Source organism: Coenobita brevimanus, chromosome 87, assembly GCF_032717465.1.
Source record: "Coenobita brevimanus isolate Jiangsu-jjx chromosome 87, ASM3271746v2, whole genome shotgun sequence".
Lineage (NCBI taxonomy): Eukaryota > Metazoa > Arthropoda > Malacostraca > Decapoda > Coenobitidae > Coenobita > Coenobita brevimanus.
In genome coordinates this window covers 16,665,777-16,688,236 of record NC_137040.1, presented here as the reverse complement: position 1 = coordinate 16,688,236, position 22,460 = coordinate 16,665,777, and the positions used below count along the sequence as shown (strand labels likewise).

General features: G+C 38.7%; 1 protein-coding gene across 1 annotated transcript in view; it reads left to right on the top strand.

The window, feature by feature from the left end:
* Positions 1 to 22,460, top strand: part of beag (IC cytokine homolog beag) — a 498,741-nt gene that overhangs the window by 229,861 nt on the left and 246,420 nt on the right. The window contains exon 7 of the mRNA XM_080280996.1: positions 14,273 to 14,496. Coding sequence (XP_080137122.1) covers positions 14,273 to 14,496 — 224 coding nt within the window. The remainder of the gene's footprint in view (positions 1 to 14,272; positions 14,497 to 22,460) is intronic.

Here is a 22,460-nt window from a genome sequence, read left to right as displayed (position 1 = left end):
GTGGGTAAAAGAAATTGAGGAAGTAAGGAGGATAGGGCCTTATAAGAAAGGAAAACAAGACCAATGAGAGTCAAGTTGACATCAGAAAGTTTAGTAAATGATATACTCAAAATGACCTGGAAATTAAGCAAAGAGGCAGGGATGGAAAATATTATAATAAGAAAAGATTTAAATGAAGAAGAAAGAGAAGTTTTAAAATTATTGAAGGATCAAGTAAAGGAAAAAAATGATACGGTAAGAGGACAGAGGAAGAATGTAATACTTTTTTCGGAGAGTAATGGATATGAAAGTAAGGAAGTGGTATTTAAGGTAATAGAAGCAAAGGAAACTAAGGGGAATAGTTGTGAAAGATCAGAAATTGAGGAAGTGGTACTGACGGAGAGAAGGAGAGAAGAGGGTATAAAAAACATTAATAATAATTTAAAGGTGATATACACTAATATTGATGGTTTAATATTGGCAAAGCTTGAAATTAATGATTTCTTGAGAAAATATGAACCTGAAGTCATGTGCTTTGTAGAGACAAAATTAAGAAAGGATATTGATGCTCATTTGGGAGACAGTAAATACAATCTGTGGAGAAGAGACCGAAAAGAAAAAATGGAAGGAGGAGTGATGATAGCAGTGAAGAACAACATAAATGTAGATAACGTGGAAATGGGAGAAGGCATGGCTGAAGTGATATATATGAAATTAGAAACTGGAGAGAATGTTAAGGGAGATATGGCGGTAGTGTATGTTCCCCTTAAGACGAGAGCATGGAATGATGATGAATACCAGGAGATGTTGTCAGATATAGCTAGCTATTTACAAAAAATAATTGAGAAAAGCAATAATATAATTTTGGTGAGTGACTTTAACTGTAAAGAGGTGAACTGGGAGGAATGGTACTCAGAAGGCGGTGAGGATTCGTGGGGCACTATGTTTTTAAATATAATAATGACTAATGTGATGACGCAGTGGGTCAAAGAAGAGACATGGTTTCGAGGTGAGGACACACCAGCAAGGTTAGATTTACTGTTTACCAAAGAACCCGATGTAATAGAATCATTGAAATATCTCTGTCCAGTAGGAAAAAGTGATCATGTGGTCATTGAGTTCCAGATGATAATAGGGAACGTCGAGCCAAGAGACGAGCTTCACAAACAGGGAAAATACAACTTTGGGAAATCAAATTTTACAGGATTGAGAAACTTTTTTGAAAATGCGGATTGGAGAAAATTCAGAGAAACGAGAGATACAGAGGAAGTGGGATATCTTTCTAAACCTTTATAATTTGGGAGTAGAAAAATTTGTACCAAGAGTAAGAGGGAAAGAAAACAGGAAAAAGGAGTGGTTTAATAGAAGGTGTTTGATAGCAAAAAAAGAGAGAGATAAGGCGTGGAACAATTGGAGAAAGAGAGGTAACAACAGAACAAAGGAAGAATATAAAAGAATTAGAAATGAATACTCAAGAATACGTAGAGAAGAAGAAAGGAATTTTGAAAAAGGTATAATAGACAAATGCAAGGATGAACCCAAACTGTTTTATAGATTTGTTAATGGCAAACTGAAACAAAAAAGGAAGGAATCACCAAATTGAAAGTAAAAGGAGAGGTCTATAAAGATGCAGCAATGCAAGCTGAAATAATGAACAAATGTTTCCAATCGGTTTTCACTAATGAAAAAGAGTTTGTGGAAGGGGAGGGAGTGACTAGAAATGTCTATCTATCTATCTATTGCCAGACGCCTCAATCCTGTTTGGGCTGGCCACAAACAAATTGCCTCCAAGTCGCCCTGTCCCCCGCCATTTCACTGCCCTGCTCCCAACTCACACCTCCCTCTCTCATATGCCTCTCCACCCTATCCCTCCATCTCATCCTCGGCCTCCCCCTCCCTCTTCCCCCCTCCACCTCATTCACATACACTCTCTTCATCAGTCTTTCACCCTCCATCCCCTCCACATGGCCAAACCACCTCAGTGTGTTCCTTATAACGCTTCCTATCACATCCACGTCCACACCACAACGCTCCTTTATAACCTCATTCGTCAGCCTGCCTCTCCATGTGACTCCACAGGCACCTCTTAAATAACTCATTTCCACTGCTCTCACTCTTGACTTGTGTCCTTCCAACAACGTCCAAGCTTCACTTCCGTACGTTAGAGTTGGTATCACAATACTGTCATGTAGTAACTTTTTCACTTCCATGCTCACTTCCCTGTTTCTTATCACTGCTTTCAAAGAACCAGCACCCTTTCTTCCCTGCTGTACCCTTTCAAGCACTTCACCCTCCAAACCTCCATCCTTACTCATCACACTACCCAAGTACTTAAACATACTCACATTTTCCAATTCCTCACCATCCACCTCGCTGTACTACCACGATCCAAAGTTTCTTTACCCCCCTGAGTGGAAGAAGGTCGAAGCCAAGGTTGTAGCAAGACCAGTTGATCGGACACTGCCAGTATACAAGACTAATAATGGTTCATTATACCGTGATTCATAAATAGGCTCGTGTGTTTCATCCGGGTGATTCTTATTATCCAAAGCTTCAGGTTAGTGAACCCCTCCATTGTGAACTGGCCTGTGTTCGGTGGCCCGTCATTTCTTCAACATTGGCTTCGACCTTCCTCCACTCAGGGGGGTAAAGAAACTTTGGACCGTGATAGTACATTCACTGACTTCACCTCTCTCAAAGACCATCACTTTACTCTTCCCTACATTCACCTTTAGATTCCGTTTCTTACACACTCTCTCAAACTCGTCCACCAAGCCTTGCAGCTCCCCTTCGTCTTCACTCAACAACACAGTATCATCTGCAAACAACAGTACAGGGAGTTTCCAAACACTCTCCTCTCTCACCAGGGCCACTCCAACATCCACTACCCTACCTTGTACTTCTTTTATTACCCCATCCATGTACAGATTGAACAACCATGGAGACATGACACATCCCTGTTTCAAACCAACTTTCAAAGAGAAAAATTCACTTAGTTCACCATCCACATGCACTGCAGCCTTCGTACCATCGTACATACTCTTCACAGCATTCAACAACTTCCCATCTACTCCATATATTCTTAACACTTTCCACAATCCTTGTCTATCCACCCTGTCATATGCTTTCTCCAAATCCATGAAAGCCGCTTACAACTTCTTTCCCTTTTCTAGAAACTTTTCCACTAAAGATCTAAGAATGAATATTTGATGTAGACAACCTCTTCCCTTCCTAAAGCCTCCCTGTTCTTCTCCAACTAATTTCTCTGTTCTTTCTCTAACTCTGTCAATACGTATCCTACCATACACTTTTCCTATTATACTAAGAAGACAAATGCCCCTATGATTACCACACACTTCTTTTTCCCCTTTTCCTTTGTACAAAGGATTAATTATACCTGACTTCCAATCCTCCGGGACTCTACCTTCCTCCCATGCCAATCGGCACATCTTCCACATCTATTCTACTACTATCTCTCCCCCATGCTTCAGCATTTCACCACACACTCCATCAATTCTTGGGGCTTTCCCCGATTTAACTTTCTTCATTGCTTCCACAACTTCTATCCTACTGATTTCTTCCCGTCTTCTCACCTCCCTCCTTCTCCCAGCCATTCCCCAGCCACTTATACTCGCATTACTTCCATCCTGTATGTTCAACAATTCCTTAAAGTGTTCTCTCCATCTGCTCACTTTTTCTCCCTTCTCCACTAGTAATTTACCATTTTTATCTTTCACTCCCCTGCTAACTTCACTTCCACCCTGTCTTACTCTTTTCACCTCTCTCCAGAACATTTTCTTACAGTCATGTACTGGTGATAAATGATATAAAAGTGGAGGTACAGGAAGTGTATACATTACTGGAAGCTCAAGATGTAAGGAAAGCCTCAGGACCTGATGAAATTTCCAATTGGGTACTGAAGGAATGCAGAGAACAACTGGCGGATAAAATTCACAGTTTAATCGTGTGTTCTCTGGAAGAGGGGAAAGTGCCACAAGAATGGAAGAGGGCAAATGTGGTACCAGTTTATAAGGGAGAAAACAGGGAAGAACCCCTGAATTATAGAGCAGTGTCTCTAACCAGCATGGTCGCAAAATTGTGCTAGAGAATCCTGAAAGACAGATGGATAAAATATCTGGAAGAGATGAATATTTTGGCTGAATGTCAGTTTGGATTCAGAAGTGGAAGGTCATGTGTTTCTAACTTGTTGAGCTTTTACTCAAGAGCAATTGACGTGGTACAGGAGAGAGATGGTTGGGTGGATTATGTGTACTTAGACTTAGAGAAGGCCTTTGACAAGGTACCTCACAAGAGACTAATGTGGAAACTAGAATATATCGGAGGACTGAAGGGGAAACTTCTGAAATGGATGAGAGACTTTTTGAGAGACAGACAAATGAGGACAGTAATGAAGGATAGGATGTCTGAATGGAGGGAAGTAACAAGTGGAGTCCCTCAAGGCTCGGTGTTGGCGCCAGTAATGTTCCTGATTTATGTAAATGATATGGTAGATGGAGTGGACAGTTATGCAAGTCTGTTTGCTGATGATGTAAAGGTCTTGAGAAAGGTGAAGGTTGAGGAGGATTGTAAAATGCTGCTGGAGGATCTGGATAGGATACATGATTGGAGCCGGATGTGGGAAATGAAATTTAATGTAAAGAAATGTAAAATATTGGAAATGGGTAAAAGTACAAGGAGGCCATCACTGAATTATTTGTTGCGTAAAGAATTAATGACAAAAATGAGAGAAGAGAAAGATTTGGGAGTGCTGGTCCTAGATAGTTTGTCACCAGAAAAGCACATTAACAAGATAGTTGGAGAGACTTAACTCTTAACTAACATAAGAGTAGCATTTCATTATATGGATGAGGAGATGATGAAAAAATTGATAGTGGCCATGATCCGCCCCATGTTAGAATATGCAGCGGTAGTGTGGTCCCCACACAAAAAGAAAGATATAGACGAGATTGAGAGAATACAAAGAACAGCAACCAAGATGGTCCCCAGTCTGGCAGACCTGTCATACAGAGAGAGACTGGAAAAGCTGGATTTGCCTTCCTTAGAGGAAAGGAGAAAGAGGGGAGACATGATTACGGTGTTCAGGACCATGACGGGAGTAGATAAAATTGATAAAGAAGATCTGTTTTTATGGGATAAGAGAGCAACAAGAGGACACGGAATGAAATTGAAAAAGTCGAACTGCTTGAAGGATATCAAAAAATATAGCTTTCCTTACGGAAGTATAGACTTATGGAATAGCCTGGACAAAGAGATCGTCCAGTCTAAAAGCTTAAACGAGTTTAAAGCTAAATTCGACTTATTGAGAAACAGTGACGGAAGCCCACGAGCATAACACATTCCGTGTATATCACAATTAGGTATATTAGGTAAATACACAAATATTTGGAACGACTTAGACGAAGAGGTGGTGCATGAGAAAACCATTCATGTGTGTAAAGGTAGACTTGATAAATGTGGATTTGGAGACAGGACAACACGAGCATTGCTCAATTCTTGTATACTACAAATAGGTAAATACACACACATGGATGCACATGGGCAGCAGGTAGGCATTTTTATATTTTATTTATATCTCTCATATTTTTAAACTATTTATTTGAATTTTATGTTTTAATTTTTGTACAAAAAATTCTTGGATAACCGAAATTGCGTGAAAAAGTTCGCGTGAATTAAGGGATTACTTCCGTGGATTTGTCTGCCCAGTGGGAAGGTCAGTGCCCATGTAGGCCCCAGTGCTATGGTTGGTGCAGGTATGGCTTCTAGTGCTAAGGTTGGTGCAGGTATGGGCCGGATTCCCCTCCCCCTAACCTGTTCTTGTCTGACTCAGAGGCTGACCACTAGTGCTTGTAAGCACAGGCTGTCCCCCAGCCTCGGGGGGGATGACTTAGGGCCGACTTGGACCAACACAGGAAGGAATGAAGATGGGTCGTCATTTATGGTTCAGTCTTGGTTAAGTGACTTTGGGAAGTTGAGTTGACGTAACCCCCCTTTTATAATGGGTTTCAATCTCCCGATTTACGATTAAAGCGGTATGCGATGACGTAACCCCATCGTAAAATGAGTAATGACTGTATATAACATTTAAATCTTGTCCTTTAAGCTCATTTTCCCAATCTACTTCTGAGAAGTACTTTAGGTCATGGTAGTTGCTCTTTTTTTAGTTCAGGCTCTTTTTGTAACTCTTATTATGGTTAACTTTGTCATATGCAGTCCAGAAGATGCAATTTTATACTGCATGGTTGCTTTTGCCAAATGGAGGGTGATACATTATACTGTCAGTATCATTTTCTTGCCTAGTAAATATAAGATCTAATACTGATGGATCATCAAGTCGTCTTTTTTCTGGTGTTTTTCTTTACAAGTTGTGTTAGGAAAAACTCCTGTACAAGATCCAGGAGCATTTGGTCCCAACATCTTTCATGGCTTCTTACATCTAGAGTATTCCAATTTATATTTGTATTGAAATCTCCAGTCATTATAATTCATTCAGCTTTTTCTTCTGTTCTGTGTAGTAATGCTCTGAAACTCTGAATTGTACTCTCTGCCAGATCTTCATATTTGCCTCTTTCCCAAGTGTTTGCTCTTGGTGGCATGTATAAATTTGCCACGATTAGTTTCCCTTCAGATGTATTAATCTCTACTGCGATCAGTTCTACTTGTGAGGGTATATCTACAGTAGTTCTAATTCTTTGACTTGTAGATTTTTCTTTTTTAAGATTATAATTCCTCCTCCTTTTTTTAAATTCCTATCTCTTCTCCATATATTGTATTCCTCTAAGTATAGGGTATCGCTTGATATCCTTCAGGTTGATTTTGTTTCAGTTAGGCAAATAATATGTGATTCCTTTTCATTGGTATAATCTTTTGTCTCTAATGATTTAGATACCATTCCTTCTACATTTGAATATGTCAGCTTAATCATCTTGTTTACGTACTTGCCATAGCTTGAGTCTGTTACCTTCCTTTTTTTTATTCCCTTCTGGATATGTACCACTTTCGTACCTGCAGTCCAATTACTTTGTACAAAAATGTACTCTTCTCTTCCTTTGATCTTTCCTTATTCTTTGTTTTTGCATCCTCCCTCTTCCCTGTTAGTATTCTCAGTTCTTCTTGAGTTAGGCATCTTTTTATCCATACTTTTTTAAATTCCTCTTTTTCTATGAGTTTGTTGGCATTTTTTAATACTGTATTTTCTTCACAGTGTTTGCACTCTGGAATGTTACTTTCAGGGGCCTTGACTTCTGTCATATTTCCCTAGCCTTTTTCGTTCTTCTAAAACTTTATCACAGGTATCCTCTGATACTTGCTGTAGTATGTTCATTATCCTCTGATAGTTGCTGCAGTATGTTCTTTATATTTTCCATCTCCTTTTTGTCCCTTGAGATTCTGTTTTTTATTTCTTATTCACCTATGCCTTGTATTACTGTAGATTTGTTAATCTCTTCAGCTTTCCTGACTAGTATTGTTTTTTTTTTTAATAATTTCTTTCACTTTCTTTCTTACTCTTTTTTCATCTACCTTTGTATCTAAATCATTCCTTACTTTCACCATTTCAGCATATGTAGTTTGTACCTCATCTTTATAATTTCTCACCATTTCATTTACCTGTGCTCTTTTCTCCTCAGTGTTACTACTTTTGTCTGTCAGACTACTTGCTTGCCTGATTTTCTCCATATCATTTCCGAAATCATCCATAATTCTCTCGTGGTTAACAACTGTACATCCCATTTCACTAGCCTTTGGTCGCATTGAATTTATCTCAACTGATAGTTCATCTGTTGTTCGGCTTTTCTGTTTATTTCCATTATTCATTCCTCATTGTTTTCCTTCTGTCTGCGTAGCTCATTCTTGATTTCTTTGATTTCCATTTGAAAAGATCTCTCTAGTCTGTTTACCTTGTTAACTAACTTATTGTAAGTTTCCTTTTCAACCAGTTCTGGGTAGAAGTCATCATCCTGTTTTTTACCTTTGTCTCTTTTCTTAACATCTTCTAAAGGTGTCTTTCCAAAATATGAAGCCATCTTAAAGAAAAGATCTCTACTTACAGTTTTTGCATCACTCTATCGTCTCCTAACCTTGGTGTTGTCCAGCTGACGTAAGGAAATTCAGCACATTTCTTGACACAGATATAGATGTTTACTTACTTTACGCTACACTTTCTTTGCTATTGCTTGTTTTAGTATGTTGGATCATCACCTTAATTTACCTTATTCGAGCTTGACCCATAAATAGATACAACATAGGTATCTCCAGAGCAGGGCTCAGTGATACACATCCGACCCGTGTGCTGGTCACGTGTGTGTATTTACCTATTTGTAGTATACAGGAATTGAGCAATGCTCGTGTTGTCCTGTCTCCATATCCACATTTATCAAGTCTACCTTTACACACATGAATGTTTTTCTCATGCACCACCTCTTTGTCTAAGTCGTTCCAAATATTTATGTATTTACCTAATATACCTAATTGTGATATACACGGAATGTACTATGCTCGTGGGTTTCCGTCGCTGTTCCTCAATAAGTCGAATTTAACTTTAAACTCGTTTAAGTTTTTAGACTGGACGATCTCTTTGTCCAGGCTATTCCATAAGTCTATACTTCCGTAAGGAAAGCTATATTTCTTGATATCCTTCAAGCAGCTTGACTTTTTCAGTTTCATTCCATGTCCTCTTGTTGCTCTCTTATCCCATACAAACAGATCTTCTTTGTCAATTTTATCTACTCCCACCATGGTCCTGAACACCGCAATCATGTCTCCCCTCTTTCTCTTTTCCTCTAACAAAGGCAAATCCAGTTTTTCCAGCCTCTCTCTGTATGACAGGTCTGACAGACTGGGGACCATCTTGGTTGCTGTTCTTTGTATTCTCTCAATCTTGTTTATATCTTTCTTTTTGTGTGGGGACCACACTACCGCTGCATATTCTAACCTGGGGCGGATCATGGCCACTATCAATTTTTTCATCATTTCCTCATCCATATAATGAAATGCTACTCTTACGTTAGTCAAGAGCTTATAAGTCTCTCCAACTATCTTGTTAATGTGCTTTTCTGGTGACAAACTATCTTGGACCAGCACACCCAAATCTTTCTCTTCTCTCCTTTTTGTGATTAATTCATTACCCAAAAAATAATTCAGTGATGGTCTCCTGGTACTTTTACCCATTTCCAATATTTTACATTTCTTTACATTAAATTTCATTTCCCACGTCCGGCTCCAATTGTGTATCCTATCCAAATCCTCCTGCAGTATTTTACAATCCTCCTCAACCTCTATCTTCCTTAAGATCTTTACATCATCAGCAAACAGACTTGCATAACTGTTCACTCCATCTACCATATCATTTACGTAAATCAGGAACATTACTGGCGCCAACACTGAGCCTTGAGGGACTCCACTTGTTACTTCCCTCCATCCAGACATCTTTTCCTTTATTACTGTCCTCATTTGTCTGTCTCTCAAAAAGTCTCTCATCCATTCCAGAAGTTTCCCCTTTAGTCCTCCTATATATTTTAGTTTCCACGTTAGTCTCTTATGAGGTACCTTGTCAAAGGCCTTCTCTAAGTCTAAGTACACACAATCCACCCAACCATCTCTCTCCTGTACCACATCAATCGCTCTTGAGTAAAAGCTCAACAAGTTTGAAACACATGACCTTCCACTTCTGAATCCAAACTGACATTCAGCCAAAATATTCATCTCTTCCAGATATTTTATCCATCTGTCTTTCAGGATTCTCTCACACAATTTTGTGACCATGCTGGTTAGAGACACTGGTCTATAATTCAGGGGTTCTTCCCTGTTTCCTTCCTTGTAAATTGGTACCACATTTGCCCTCTTCCATTCTTTTGGCACTTTCCCCTCTTCTAGTGAGCATACAATTAAGCTGTGAATTTTATCCGTCAGTTGTTCTCTGCATTCCTTCAGTACCCAATTCCATCAGGTCCTGGGGCTTTCCTTACATCTTGAGTTTCCAGTAATTTATACACTTCCTGTACCTCCACTTTTATATCTTTCATCACCGGAACATTTCTAATCACTCCCTCCCCTTCCACAAGCTCCTTTTCTTTAGTGAAAACTGACTGGAAATGTTTGTTCATTATTTCTGCTTGCATTGCCGCATCCTTAAAGACCTCTCCTACTTTCAGCTTGGTGATTCCTTCCTTTTGTTTCAGTTTGCCATTAACAAATCTATAAAACAGTTTGGGTTCATCCTTGCATTTGTCAATTATACCTTTTTCAAAATTCCTTTCTTCTTCTCTACGTATTCTTGAGTATTCATTTCTTGTTCTTTTATATTCTTCCTTTGTTCTGTCGTTACCTCTCTTTCTCCAATTGTTCCACGCCTTATCTCTCTCTTTTTTTGCTATCATACACCTTCTATGAAACCACTCCTTTTTCCTGTTTTCTTTCCCTCTTACTCTTGGTACAAATTTTTCCACTCCCAAATTATAGAGGTCTAGAAAGATATCCCACTTCCTCTGTATCTCTCTTGTTTCTCTGAATTTTCTCCAATCCGCATTTTCAAAAAAGTTTCTCAATCCTGTAAAATTTGCTTTGCCAAAGTTGTATCTTCCCTGTCTATGAAGCTCGTCTCTTGGCTCGACGTTTCCTATTAACATCTGGAACTCAATGACCACGTGATCACTTTTTCCCAAAGGACAGAGATATTCCAATGATTCTATTACATCGGGTTCTTTGGTGAACAGTAAATCTAACCTTGCTGGTGTGTCCTCACCTCGAAACCGTGTCTCTTCTTTGACCCATTGCGTCATCACATTATTCATTATTATATTTAATAACATAGTGCCCCATGAATCCTCGCCGCCTGCCGAGTACCATTCCTCCCAGTTCACCTCTTTACATTTAAAGTCACCCACCAAAATTATATTATTGCTTTTCTCAATTATTTTTTGCAAGTAGCTAGCCATATCTGACAACATCTCATGGTATTCGTCATCCTTCCATGCTCTCGTCTTTGGGGGAACATACACTACCGCCATATTTCTTTTAATATTCTCTCCAGTTTCTAATTTCATATATATCACTTCAGCCCTGCCTTCTCCCATTTCCACAGTATCTACATTTATGTTGTTCTTCACTGCTATCATCACTCCTCCTCCCTTTTTTTCTTTTCTGTCTTTTCTCCATAGTTTGTATTTACCATCTCCCAAATGAACATCAATATCTTCTCTTAATTTGGTCTCTACAAATCACATGACATCAGGTTCATGTTCTCTCAAGAAATCATTAATTTTGATCCTTGTTGATATGAAACCATCAACATTAGTGTATATCACCTTCAAATTGTTTTTGACTTTTTTAATAGCCTCTTCTCTCCTACTCTCTGTCCGTACCACTTTCTCAACTTCTGATCTTTCACAACCATCCCCCCTAGTTTCCTTCACTTCTATTTCCTTAAATACCATTTCCTTACTTTCATATCCAATACTCTCCCAAAAAAAAGTATTACGTTCTTCCTCTGTCCTCATATCACTTTTTTCCTTTACTTCTTCCTTTAATGATTTTAAAACTTCTCTTTCTTCTTCATTCAGATCTTTTCTTATTATAATATTTTCCATCCCCGCCTCTTTGCTTAATTTCCAAGTCACTTTAAGTATCTCATTTATTACACTTTCTGATGTAAACTTGACTCTCATTGGTCTTGTTTCCCCTTTCTTATAAGGCCCTATCCTCCTTACTTCCTCAATTTCTTTTACCCACTTGTCTCCTTCGGGGTCAATCTTGCCTAATATTCCTCTCACCATGTTCGTGTCTCTCTCGAGTCTTACGAACCTAACCTTTTCTTCCTCTTCCCTGTTTCCAAATACTACCACACATCTGTTCCTTTCTACATTTTCTCTCACTATTTTCTCTTTTTTCTTCAGTATTTTCACTACATTTTCTTCCATTTCTTTCTTGTTCATTTCCCTTTCTTCCTGGATGATCTCTCTTAAGCTGACCACTTCTTTCTGTTCTTCTTCTACGTGTGCCCACTTTGCCTTATGTTCTTCTAATACATTACTCACCTTCTCCGTTTTATTAGTACTCTCTTCTAGTTTCCTCCTCAGTTCAACATTTTCCCGCTTCAAATTCCTAATCTCTTCATTGGCTGTTTCATTTAACTGGATCAGACTCTATGGTGGTTTCCATATTTACTGACACATCCTTTATCACTAGGTTCTCTACTTTCTTTTCGAGTTCACTAATCCTCATAATTAATGTTTTCACCAGGTCCATGACATTAGTATTAGCATCAAATCCTTGAAATTCCATTCCCTCACTGTTTACATTTTCGGCCATGTTTAATGTACCGGTAAAGTACCAAAACAGCTGTTACCGAATAAACCACAAACATTCATGTATACTATAGCCAACAAATCTTCACATTTTTGGTAGTCTACTAACTTTCATTATTTTAAATTTAAAGAAAGACCCTAGGAGACAGGACAGACAAAATTCCTGAAACTACTCAATGTTAGGAGCGGTGGCTGGGACGTCTGCTCTCTCCGGCTGTTCGTGTGTGTGTGTGTGGTGTATGTGTGTGTGTGTGTGTGTGTGCATCTCTCTCTCTCTCTCTCTCTCTCTCTCTCTCTCTCTCACAGCACTATTGATTAATGAAATGCACAAGCATTATCTACATCTCCCTCATGGTTTTCCAAACTTTTTTTGTTTTTACAGACTGAAAGGTATACAGCTCTCTTTTTAGATGTCATAGGGGGAGTAGATGCCATGGCAAAGTACACACTGGCAGTGTACAGTACAGTGCAGTGCAGTGCAGTACAGTACAGTGCAGTACAGTACAGTACAGTAGAATACCACTCAAGCAAAACTCACTGGCACTGCATCGCACACACACCACAATATATCACTGGCAGGGTACACTGGAAATGCAGACACTGTATGGCCAAAGCAAAAGTCACTAGCAAGGTAGCACAAATCACTGGAAGTGTACAGTATAGTACTGCTCACTGGCAGGGTCCACCAGACACACATTTTACGGTCGGAGGAAGGCATGGGCAGGACTCACTGGAGACGTGCACACTGTGTGGTTGAAGCCAGAGTCACTGGCAGGGCTAATGGATATGTACACAGGGCACAGCTACCAAAAGTCTTGCGTGGCACTACATAGCCTCAAAAAGACACTCGCAGGGTCCACTGGAGATGCACACACTGTATGACCAACAAGTTGCTGGCAGGGTCCACTGGAGATATGCACACTTTACAGCCAAAGCAGGGAAGGGTGATGACCGCATTAAAGTTTTTCTGGGTAAACTTGTGTCCCACTGGAATAAGTATCTGGTAGAGGGTCGTGAGGGATGTGTTTAGCTGCATGTTTTGGATGGCTGTGTGTTTGTGTATATGTGTGAGATGTAGTGTCTGGTAGAGGAGTTGAGGCATTCTGTGTAGTGTTGGAGAGTTTTTCATTTTTTGATTCTTTGTGGTGGGAGTGGTACAATATAATTACAAGGATGGGATGCATCCAGTGCTCAAGTGAGAGATTGTGTTCTTCCTATGTTCACACGGTCCTTCATAGGATGCTCTTTCATTTCTTGATGAGAGCAATATTTGCTTATGGTATTAGTACATCCTCGTGTTGTTGTTAAAACTCTTTACATCTTTGCACAAAAGTATGGAGAGCTACTCTATTTCCTTATATTCTTTCTTCTTTCAAATGTTTCTTCAACTTGGAAGCATTCCTTTATTTCTTCATCAATTCACATCACACCAAGCACAGTTGTTTCTAAGACCAATAGCCCCAGATGCCCTTTTTATTTTTTGATTAAGACATTTGATGGGATTTATGGAGTCAAACCTCAGACCATATTAACTTGCAAAATTTAAGATCCCATGACTTTGTATACTCATTAATTATCATGGCCGATCCCATGACTTTGTATACTCTTTAATTATCACGGCTGTGTTCGCAAGAACATGTATGTGTACTGTAGCTGTCTGGAGATTGTCATGCATCCCATTTGAAATATTGACAGTCTTACTTTTGTGTTTTTTCAAACTCTTGGGTCAGTACCATATATGAAGGTATCTTGAGGACTTTCAGTGACATGACTGAGTAAGTGTGAAACATTGGTCATTACCATATATACTGTATATGGGTAATTTGAGCTTTCAGTGACACGATTGTGTCAGTGTGGAGCACTTTTAGATTAGAGGAGGATAAGTTTCACAGTGATGAGCATTTTGCTACAATATGTTACTCTTGAATTAAAAAACTAATGACAAAACTCCCACCTCCCTCCCTCATTTACAGGCTGCACGAGGAGGAGCTGATGAGAGTATTTATGGTGACATCGGAGATTATGTGCCTTCGGTTGGAAAGGCTAGCGACAGGGACAAAGACCGTGGTGGTGACCGTGATCGGGAGAGAGGAAGAGATAGGGATCGTGAGCGAGATCGCAGGGATAGAGACAAAGAGAGGAACGACAGAGACAGAGATAACAAGGATCGTCGTGACCGTGATAGAGATCGAGATAGGTGAGAGTTTATTGGTATGAGTTGAAAGTGCATACAGTTATAGACAGAAATCATCATTCACTTACAGTACCATATTTCTCAGGAAATTAGACACTGCACTGTGTAAGACGTGCCGTAATTCTGGGAGAACAAGTCAAAGGAAAAAAAGTTTTTGACTCCTAACCATCACCCACTACAAGCTTAGCTTGATATAGTCACATTCACACAAGTGTACACTCTCCTTTCAATATCTGCATTAAGTACTATTTGTCAGTTAATGTTTCCATCCATCCATCCATCATCTAATTCAGTGATGCCCCATGAGGAGCGTAGGAGCCCGGGGCTAGGCAAGTTGGTCCTGACATTTAATATGAGAGTGACCAGCCTCACTCATCCCTGATTGGCATTACGTGAGCTGTAAACCCCAACCATCCCTTGGATATAAACCTACACTGGCTCAATCCAATTGGAGCACCTTAATAACCCACAAAACCACCAGGCACCATAATTTGGTTATATGGTTACCACTCAGCATACTAAATGGCTTCCTGGTGTACAGGAAACCATTTGGCTTGTCACTATGTGTAGAGTCACCCATAGGCAGAAGGAAGAGGAAAGAATAAAGGAAAGAGACACAGGAGAAGGAGTGTTAAGTTACCCTTAGACAGAAAAAGAGGAATGAATGAAGGAAAGACAGAAGAGGAAAAATGTAAGAGAGGAAAGGGCAGACACCCAAAGCAGCACTACATCGAGTGAGTGGATGGTGAGCACCGTAACGTACCACTAATAATTTCATTATTAATAAATAAAAGAACTAAAATAGTGAAAGTCTGTTCCACAGTTATAAATATACTTACTACAAATGACTTTGTCTTACTACAAATGACTTTGTCCATCTTTCTGCATCTCTACAGAGTTTGAATCAGGTGAGTTTGTATATAGATGCTCACCTATCAGTATCTGTGTTCAAATACTGTTCATCAGTGTACTAGATACAGTAGAAGTGAAAATATGTAACACAGTCATACATATGTACACTAGAAATTGCTTTTGACCACCCTTCTTTTTTCTCTGTTGAGCTGGACTTAGCTGAGTTTGTCCTCAAGTCACTTAATTGCATGTAAAATATTGTCAGGATTCATGCAAAGAGAATAAAAAATCACAAAATAAAGGTCAGAAAAAAGTTACAATTGTTCATCATAAAAATCCATTCTTGCAATGAGAACTTCCAGTTATATTCACCAGCAGACACCATGTGGCAGAAGTGTCAGTATGTAAACACAGAGTTGTGGCTGCCCATGAATGTTTTCCTCTTCTGCATAAGCATTCAAGTGCATTTTGTTTTTCACAATTTATCAGCAGTTGTAGTGTAGTTAAATGTTTTTTGTTGTATATTCTGCTAATGATAGGCAGTTTATAGGACAACTGCCTGTACGTGTGGCTGTTTTGAATAGAGCCAGAGATAACTCCTGTCCAGCCTCATGACATTCATCACTGAGGACAAATGGAAACTTTTCAGTTTTTTTTTTTAGGGGATGAAAATTTGTCTTAATACCGAAAACTACGGTAATGTTCGCCTTCATTATCATTGCTGTTTTTATCGTCATTGTCGTCATCCTCTTCATCACCTCATTTCATCTTGGGAACCCTGAGCAAGGAATGGCCATGACAGAAATGCCTTCTGACTGTGTTATATTTATACAACTTGCACTCCAAGCATTCCTTATCCTCCTCCTTTGCCAGTATAAGTATATAAGATCTGTCCAAAAAAGAAAATGAACTTTTCAAATAACAAATTTATTGCTTTATGGATGACCTAATCAGACTTGCCTCTTTCAAAATACTCCCCTCCAGTGTTCATATAATGTTCCCAGTGTTCTTTCCAGTTCTGGAATGAGTCCTGGAATGCATTTTTAGGGATGGCATGCAGTTCTGGTAGTGAATTTTCTTCTGTCTCCTCTGTTGTCTGAATTCTGAGACCATTCAGGGTGGATTTCAACTTTGGGAACAAAACAGAAAAAGTCTGCAGGGGACAAGTCTGAAGAGTAGGGCAGCTGGGGGATGATAGTCTTTGTTAGTTGTTTTACAGGGAGGGGAACTAACCCTCTGCTATCCCACTTGTTGACACGTAGGGAATACATGGGTTGGTTATATGGCTACCCTTCAGTGTTGTAAATGATTTCCTGGCTTACAGGAAACCATTAGGCATGTCACTCAATGTAAAGCCACTGAAAAGGAAAGAAGAATAATAAAAATTGACAGGAAAGATATGAGAAATAGGAAGAAAGGAGGAAAGACATGGAAAAACAATGATAAAGCTGAAGGAAGAAGTAGACAGCACTATATCAAGTGAGTGGATGATGGTCGCCATCACCAACTACAAATTTATCTCATGCTTTGTCAAAAAGTCACAGATAAGGATTAACACGTGAGCAGGTGCATTGTCATGGTGCAGCATCCAGCACTATATCAAGTGAGTGGATGATGGTCATCATCACCTACCACAGATTTATCTCATGCTTTGTCAAAAAGTCACAGATAAGGAGTGACACATGAGTAGGTGCATTGTCATGGTGCAGCGTCCAGGTTTTGTTTGTCCATGCCTCAGACCTCCTTCACATTGTCTCCCGCAACTGCTTCAGGACATCCAGGTTAAACTCTTTATTAACTGTCTGACCACGTGGAAGAAACTCATGATATATTATGCTCTTAATATAAAAATAGGCAATCAACATTTCCTTAGCTCTTGAGTGAATCTGACATGCTTTTTAGGTTGTGTTGATGATGCTCCAACCTATTGTGACGACCGCCATATTGTTTCAACATTATTTAATCCGTTATGACATTTTTTTTAGAAAGTTTTCATCAGCATTTGAATGATCAAACATGTCCTAGCTGACTGTGAATTCAGTTCTCGTTTTGCTCATCTGCCAGCAGACACAGCACAAATTTTGCTGCAACAAAATGCATCTTCAGGTTTTCGGTTAAATCATGTGGCACGAACTTTTACGGATGCCTGTTTCTTCCAAAACTTCGTGGACAGTCCGGCGACGATTTTCACGGATCTCAGCACACGTTTTCTCAATTTAATCGTTGTCTGTTGACGTGGAAAGCTGTCCAGATTTGGGATTGCAGCAAATTGCCAAGTGCACTAAACACATGTTCACTCAAGTGCATGTACCTCAATGACTAAGTGATGTGGCATGATGCAGCTAGTGTTAGACTAAAGCACAAAGTCACTGCTACACAGCGCTCCTGTCGTGAGCATGCTACACCAGCTCTTTGGCAAGCTGTTTAAAATATTCAGTTTCGTTTGGGGCAGAATTGTACTGTAGACCCTCGTTTTACTGGACCTTGATTAACCCAGATATCATATTTAGCCTACACTATGTAGACCACTGAACTTCTGTCGGCTGTAACGAACTATTTCCATTGAATGGGGCACAGTAGGTCATAATACATGTTTTTCCCACACTTTTCGCTTCAGCTTGGCCTGAAATTGCCCTTCCCCCATTGTGATTGCTGAGTTGTAATAACAGACTATAGTACAGTAAATGCTTGATATACTGAACACTCTTTTCACAAATTTCGGTTTTGATGACCACCTCGAGCTGGCTGAACGTTATGTTCATGTAATGAGTTTTGTTTGGTAACAGAGTGGATGCACAGGAAACACCGACCAGCTTGGTGTCCCTACACACACACACACACACACACACACACACACACACACACACACACACACACACACACACACAGGGAGTCAAAGGAGGCAGCCGTGCGACATCGGCACTCCGTACCGAACCAACACAGCCAGTAACATTACCTAAATTAGTATCTTTATATGAATCAAGCTCTGTACCAGGTTAGACTAAATGATTTTTCATTATTAAAAGGAAAAAAAAAAAAGTAATAAGTTTAAACAAGACTTGTTCAAACAGAAAAGAGAACCAAGACGAAAGAATGCGCTCAGTCAGCTGAGGTTTATTTAGACTACAGCAGCATGGGGAATGTAAGTACATACTCTGTACTTTTAGTATTGCAATGGATACATATTTTAGTAAAGCAAATTTGGAAAAGAAAAGGGATAAAGGTAGAAAGCAAAATGATGATTTCTACCAAGAACTGGTTGAAGTGGAGACTCACAATAGACTGGTTGAACGTGTACACAAACTAGAAATGGCTTTCATAAATGAAATTGATGAAATAAAGAAGCAGATGCACTTGCAAAAGGAAGAAATAGAAAAACTAGGAAGGGAGGCCAACAAGAAAGACACAACCATCAGTGAACTAACAGTGGAATTGAGTACACTTAGGAAGAAAATGAGTGAAATGACAAGTACAGTAGTCAATCATGAGAGTGTTATGGAAGAGTTCAAAAATGACGCAGAGACAGTTAGGCAAGTAAGCAGTCTGATAGACCAAAGCAGTGATATTGAGGAGAAGATAACACAGGTGAATGAAGCTGTGCAAAGCTACAAAAATGATGTGGAAACCACGTATGCTGAAGTGGTGAAAGTAAAGAAAGACTTAGAAACAAGGGTGGAGGAAAAAAGCATTAAAAAGGAAGTGAAAAGAATAATCCAAAACAATCCAAAGTTAGTCAGAGATTCAGTAGATATAAACAAATCTATAGTAATCACTGGTATAGAAGAGGAAGAAGTAAAAAACAAGATCACAAGAGACGAAAAGGAATTGGCAAATGTAATGAGCTTACTGAAAGAAGTATCAGAGGAAACCTGTAGTTAAGACATAGAGGAACACAAAAGGTTAGGGAAATACGAGAAAAGCAGGACAAGACCTCTAAAGGTGACTTTCCAGAGTGTAAACACTGTGGAGGAGATACTAAAAAATGCAAAGAATCTTATGGAAAAAGAGGAGTTCAAAAATGTATGGATAAAAAGATGCCCAACACAAGAGGAACTGAAATTACTGAAAGAGAAAAGGGAGGAAGCAAAAACAAAAAATGAGGGAAGATCAGAAGAGGAGAAGAAGAAATTTTTTTACAAAGTAATAGGATTGCAGGTACGAAAGTGGTACACAAACAGGATGGAAGAAAAAGGAGGAAGGTAGTAAAACCATGTCATGACAAGTATATAAACAAGATGATAAAGTTGATGTACTCAAATATGGGTGGAATGGTATCTAAATTACTAGAGATGAATGATTATGTCAGAGAAAATGAACCACAAATAATATGCCTAACTGAAACAAAATTAACACCAAGGATATCCAATGACATACTAAACTTAAGAGGAATACAATATATGGAGAAGAGACAGAAATTTAAAAAAGGGAGGAGGAATTATAATATTAACTAAGAAAAATCTAAAAGTCAATGAAATAAAACTGGATGTACCATCACAAGTAGAACTGATTGCAGTAGAGATCAACACATCTGAAGGTAAAGTAATTGTAGCCAATTTGTACATGCCACCCAGATCAAACACATGGGAAAGAGACAAATATGAGGACCTGGCAGAGAGTACAATTCAGAGTTTAACATCCTTGCTACATAAAATGGAAGAGAAATCGGAAAGAATTATACTAACTGGAGATTTTCATACAAATATAAATTGGAATACTCTAGATATAATTAGCCAAGAAAGCTGTTGGGACCAAAAGCTCCTGGATCTCGTGCAAGAGTTTTTCCTAACGCAACATGTGAGGGAAACCACCAGAAAAAGAGGACTTGATGTACCTTCAGTGCTAGATCAAATATTTACTAGGCAAGAAAATGATATTGACACTTTAATATATCACCCTCCACTCGGCAAAAGAGATCATGCAGTACTAAATTACAACTTCAGGATAGCATATGACATAGTTAACAGCAATGAAAGTTACAAAAAGAGCCTAAACTATAAAAAGGGAAATTATCAAGACCTAAAGAAGTATTTCTTAGAAGTTGATTGGGAAAATGAGCTTAGAGGACAAGATTTAAATGCTGTATATAAAAAATTTTGTGAATTTTATGAAATAGGAGTCCAGAAGTACATCCCACAGCCCAAAGAACCAGATAAGAAAATACAGAAATAGTTCAATACAGAATGTAAAAAATCAAAAGAAAGAATAGATTTGTTGTGGAATAGATACAGAAGACACAATAGTGAAAGGGCGTATAATAATTACAAACAGGCAAGAAACGATTATACAAGAATAAGGAGGGAAGCCCAAAAACAGTTTGAGGAGGATATAATATATAAAAGTAGTGATCAGCCAAAGCTGTTTTACAGCTACATCAGAAGCAAAACCAAAGTAAAAGATATAATACAATCCATTACGGACGAGGGAATCACTTATACACAAGAGAAAGATATTTGTGAAGCACTAAATAAGAATTTCCAATTAGTTTTTACAGAAGAAAAAATTTTTGAGAGGGACTATGTGGAACATGCATGTCCTTACATACTACAAGATATACAAATAGCAGAAAAAGTAATACATGAGGAGTTAAGTAAATTAGACAGAGGAAAAGCAAGTGGTCCTGATGAAATTTCATGTTAGGTACTACCAGAATGTGCAAAGGAGTTAAGTAAACCATTATTTTTAATTTTCAAGAAATCCTTGAGTCAAGGAAAACTACCTGATATTTGGAAAAAAGCAAATATTGTCCCCTTATTCGAGAAAGGAAACAGACAAAATCCACTCAACTACCGACCAGTATCACTGACCAGTGTTGTAAGCAAGGTGTTAGAAAAGCTTATAAGAAAAGCTTGGGAAAATCATCTAGAAGAACACAGTATGATAACAGAAAGACAGTTTAGTTTCAGAAAAGGAAAATCATATGTCACTAATCTGTTGAGCTACTATGACTGAGTAACAAACACAATAATGGAAAGAGAAGGATGGGTGGACAGTATCTATTTAGATTTCAAGAAAGCTTTTGACACAGTACCACACCAAAGACTTGTATGGAAACTGTAACATCAAGGAGGAATTCGAGGCAAACTGTTTTGTTGGATGCAAGATTTTGTCATAAAAAGAGAAATGAGAACAGTACTAAGAGGAAACTACTCATCATGGAAAGAAGTGACTAGTGGAGTACCACAGGGTTCAGTGCTGGCACCAATCATGTTTTTAGTGTATATAAATGATATAAACAGTAACACTGGAAATGAGAGCTATCTGAATATGTTTGCAGATGATGCAAAAATACAAAGGAGAATTGCTAACACAGACTCTTGTAAAGAGCTACAAGAAGAATTAAATAAACTTCATGAATGGAGTAATACATGGCAAATGGAATTCAATGTGGACAAGTGTCATGTAATCAAGTTTGGTAAAAGTAGAAAAAGACCTGATTGGGATTATAAGTTAGGAAATAAAACCCTATACACATCAGAAAGAGAGAAGGACCTAGGTGTGATTATCAATAACAGACTATCTCCGACTGACCACATCAGCGAGAAGGTACGGAACATGTATACACTGCTTGCAAATATGAGAATAGCATTCACTTACATAAATGAAGACATGCTAAGAAGGATAATAACATCATTCATTAGACCAACCCTGGAATATGCATCAGTAGTCTGGAGTCCTCATCTCAAAAAGCACATAGACAAGATTGAAAAAGTTCAAAGGACCACGACAAGATGGATACCAAGCTTAAGGAACCTAAGCTGCGAAGAAAGACTAAATAAATTGAATCTACCAACACTACAGGAGAGAAGGAAAAGAGGTGACATGATAATGCTATATAAGTGCATATCAGGGAAGGAGAAAATAGGCATAAATGATTACTTAACATATGGAGAAGCATCAGCAAGAGGACACCGCAAAAAACTGCATAAGAAGAGAGGTGATAAAGATGTACGGAAATTCAGTTTCCCAAACAGAGCAATTGATCAATGGAATGCACTACCGAATGAAATAGTGTGTGCCAAAACAATTTACAAATTTAAGGATATGTACGATAAATATGGTTTAAGACACGGTACAGTACGAGCTTGACTCATTCCTGTAAAGATACAATTAGGTAA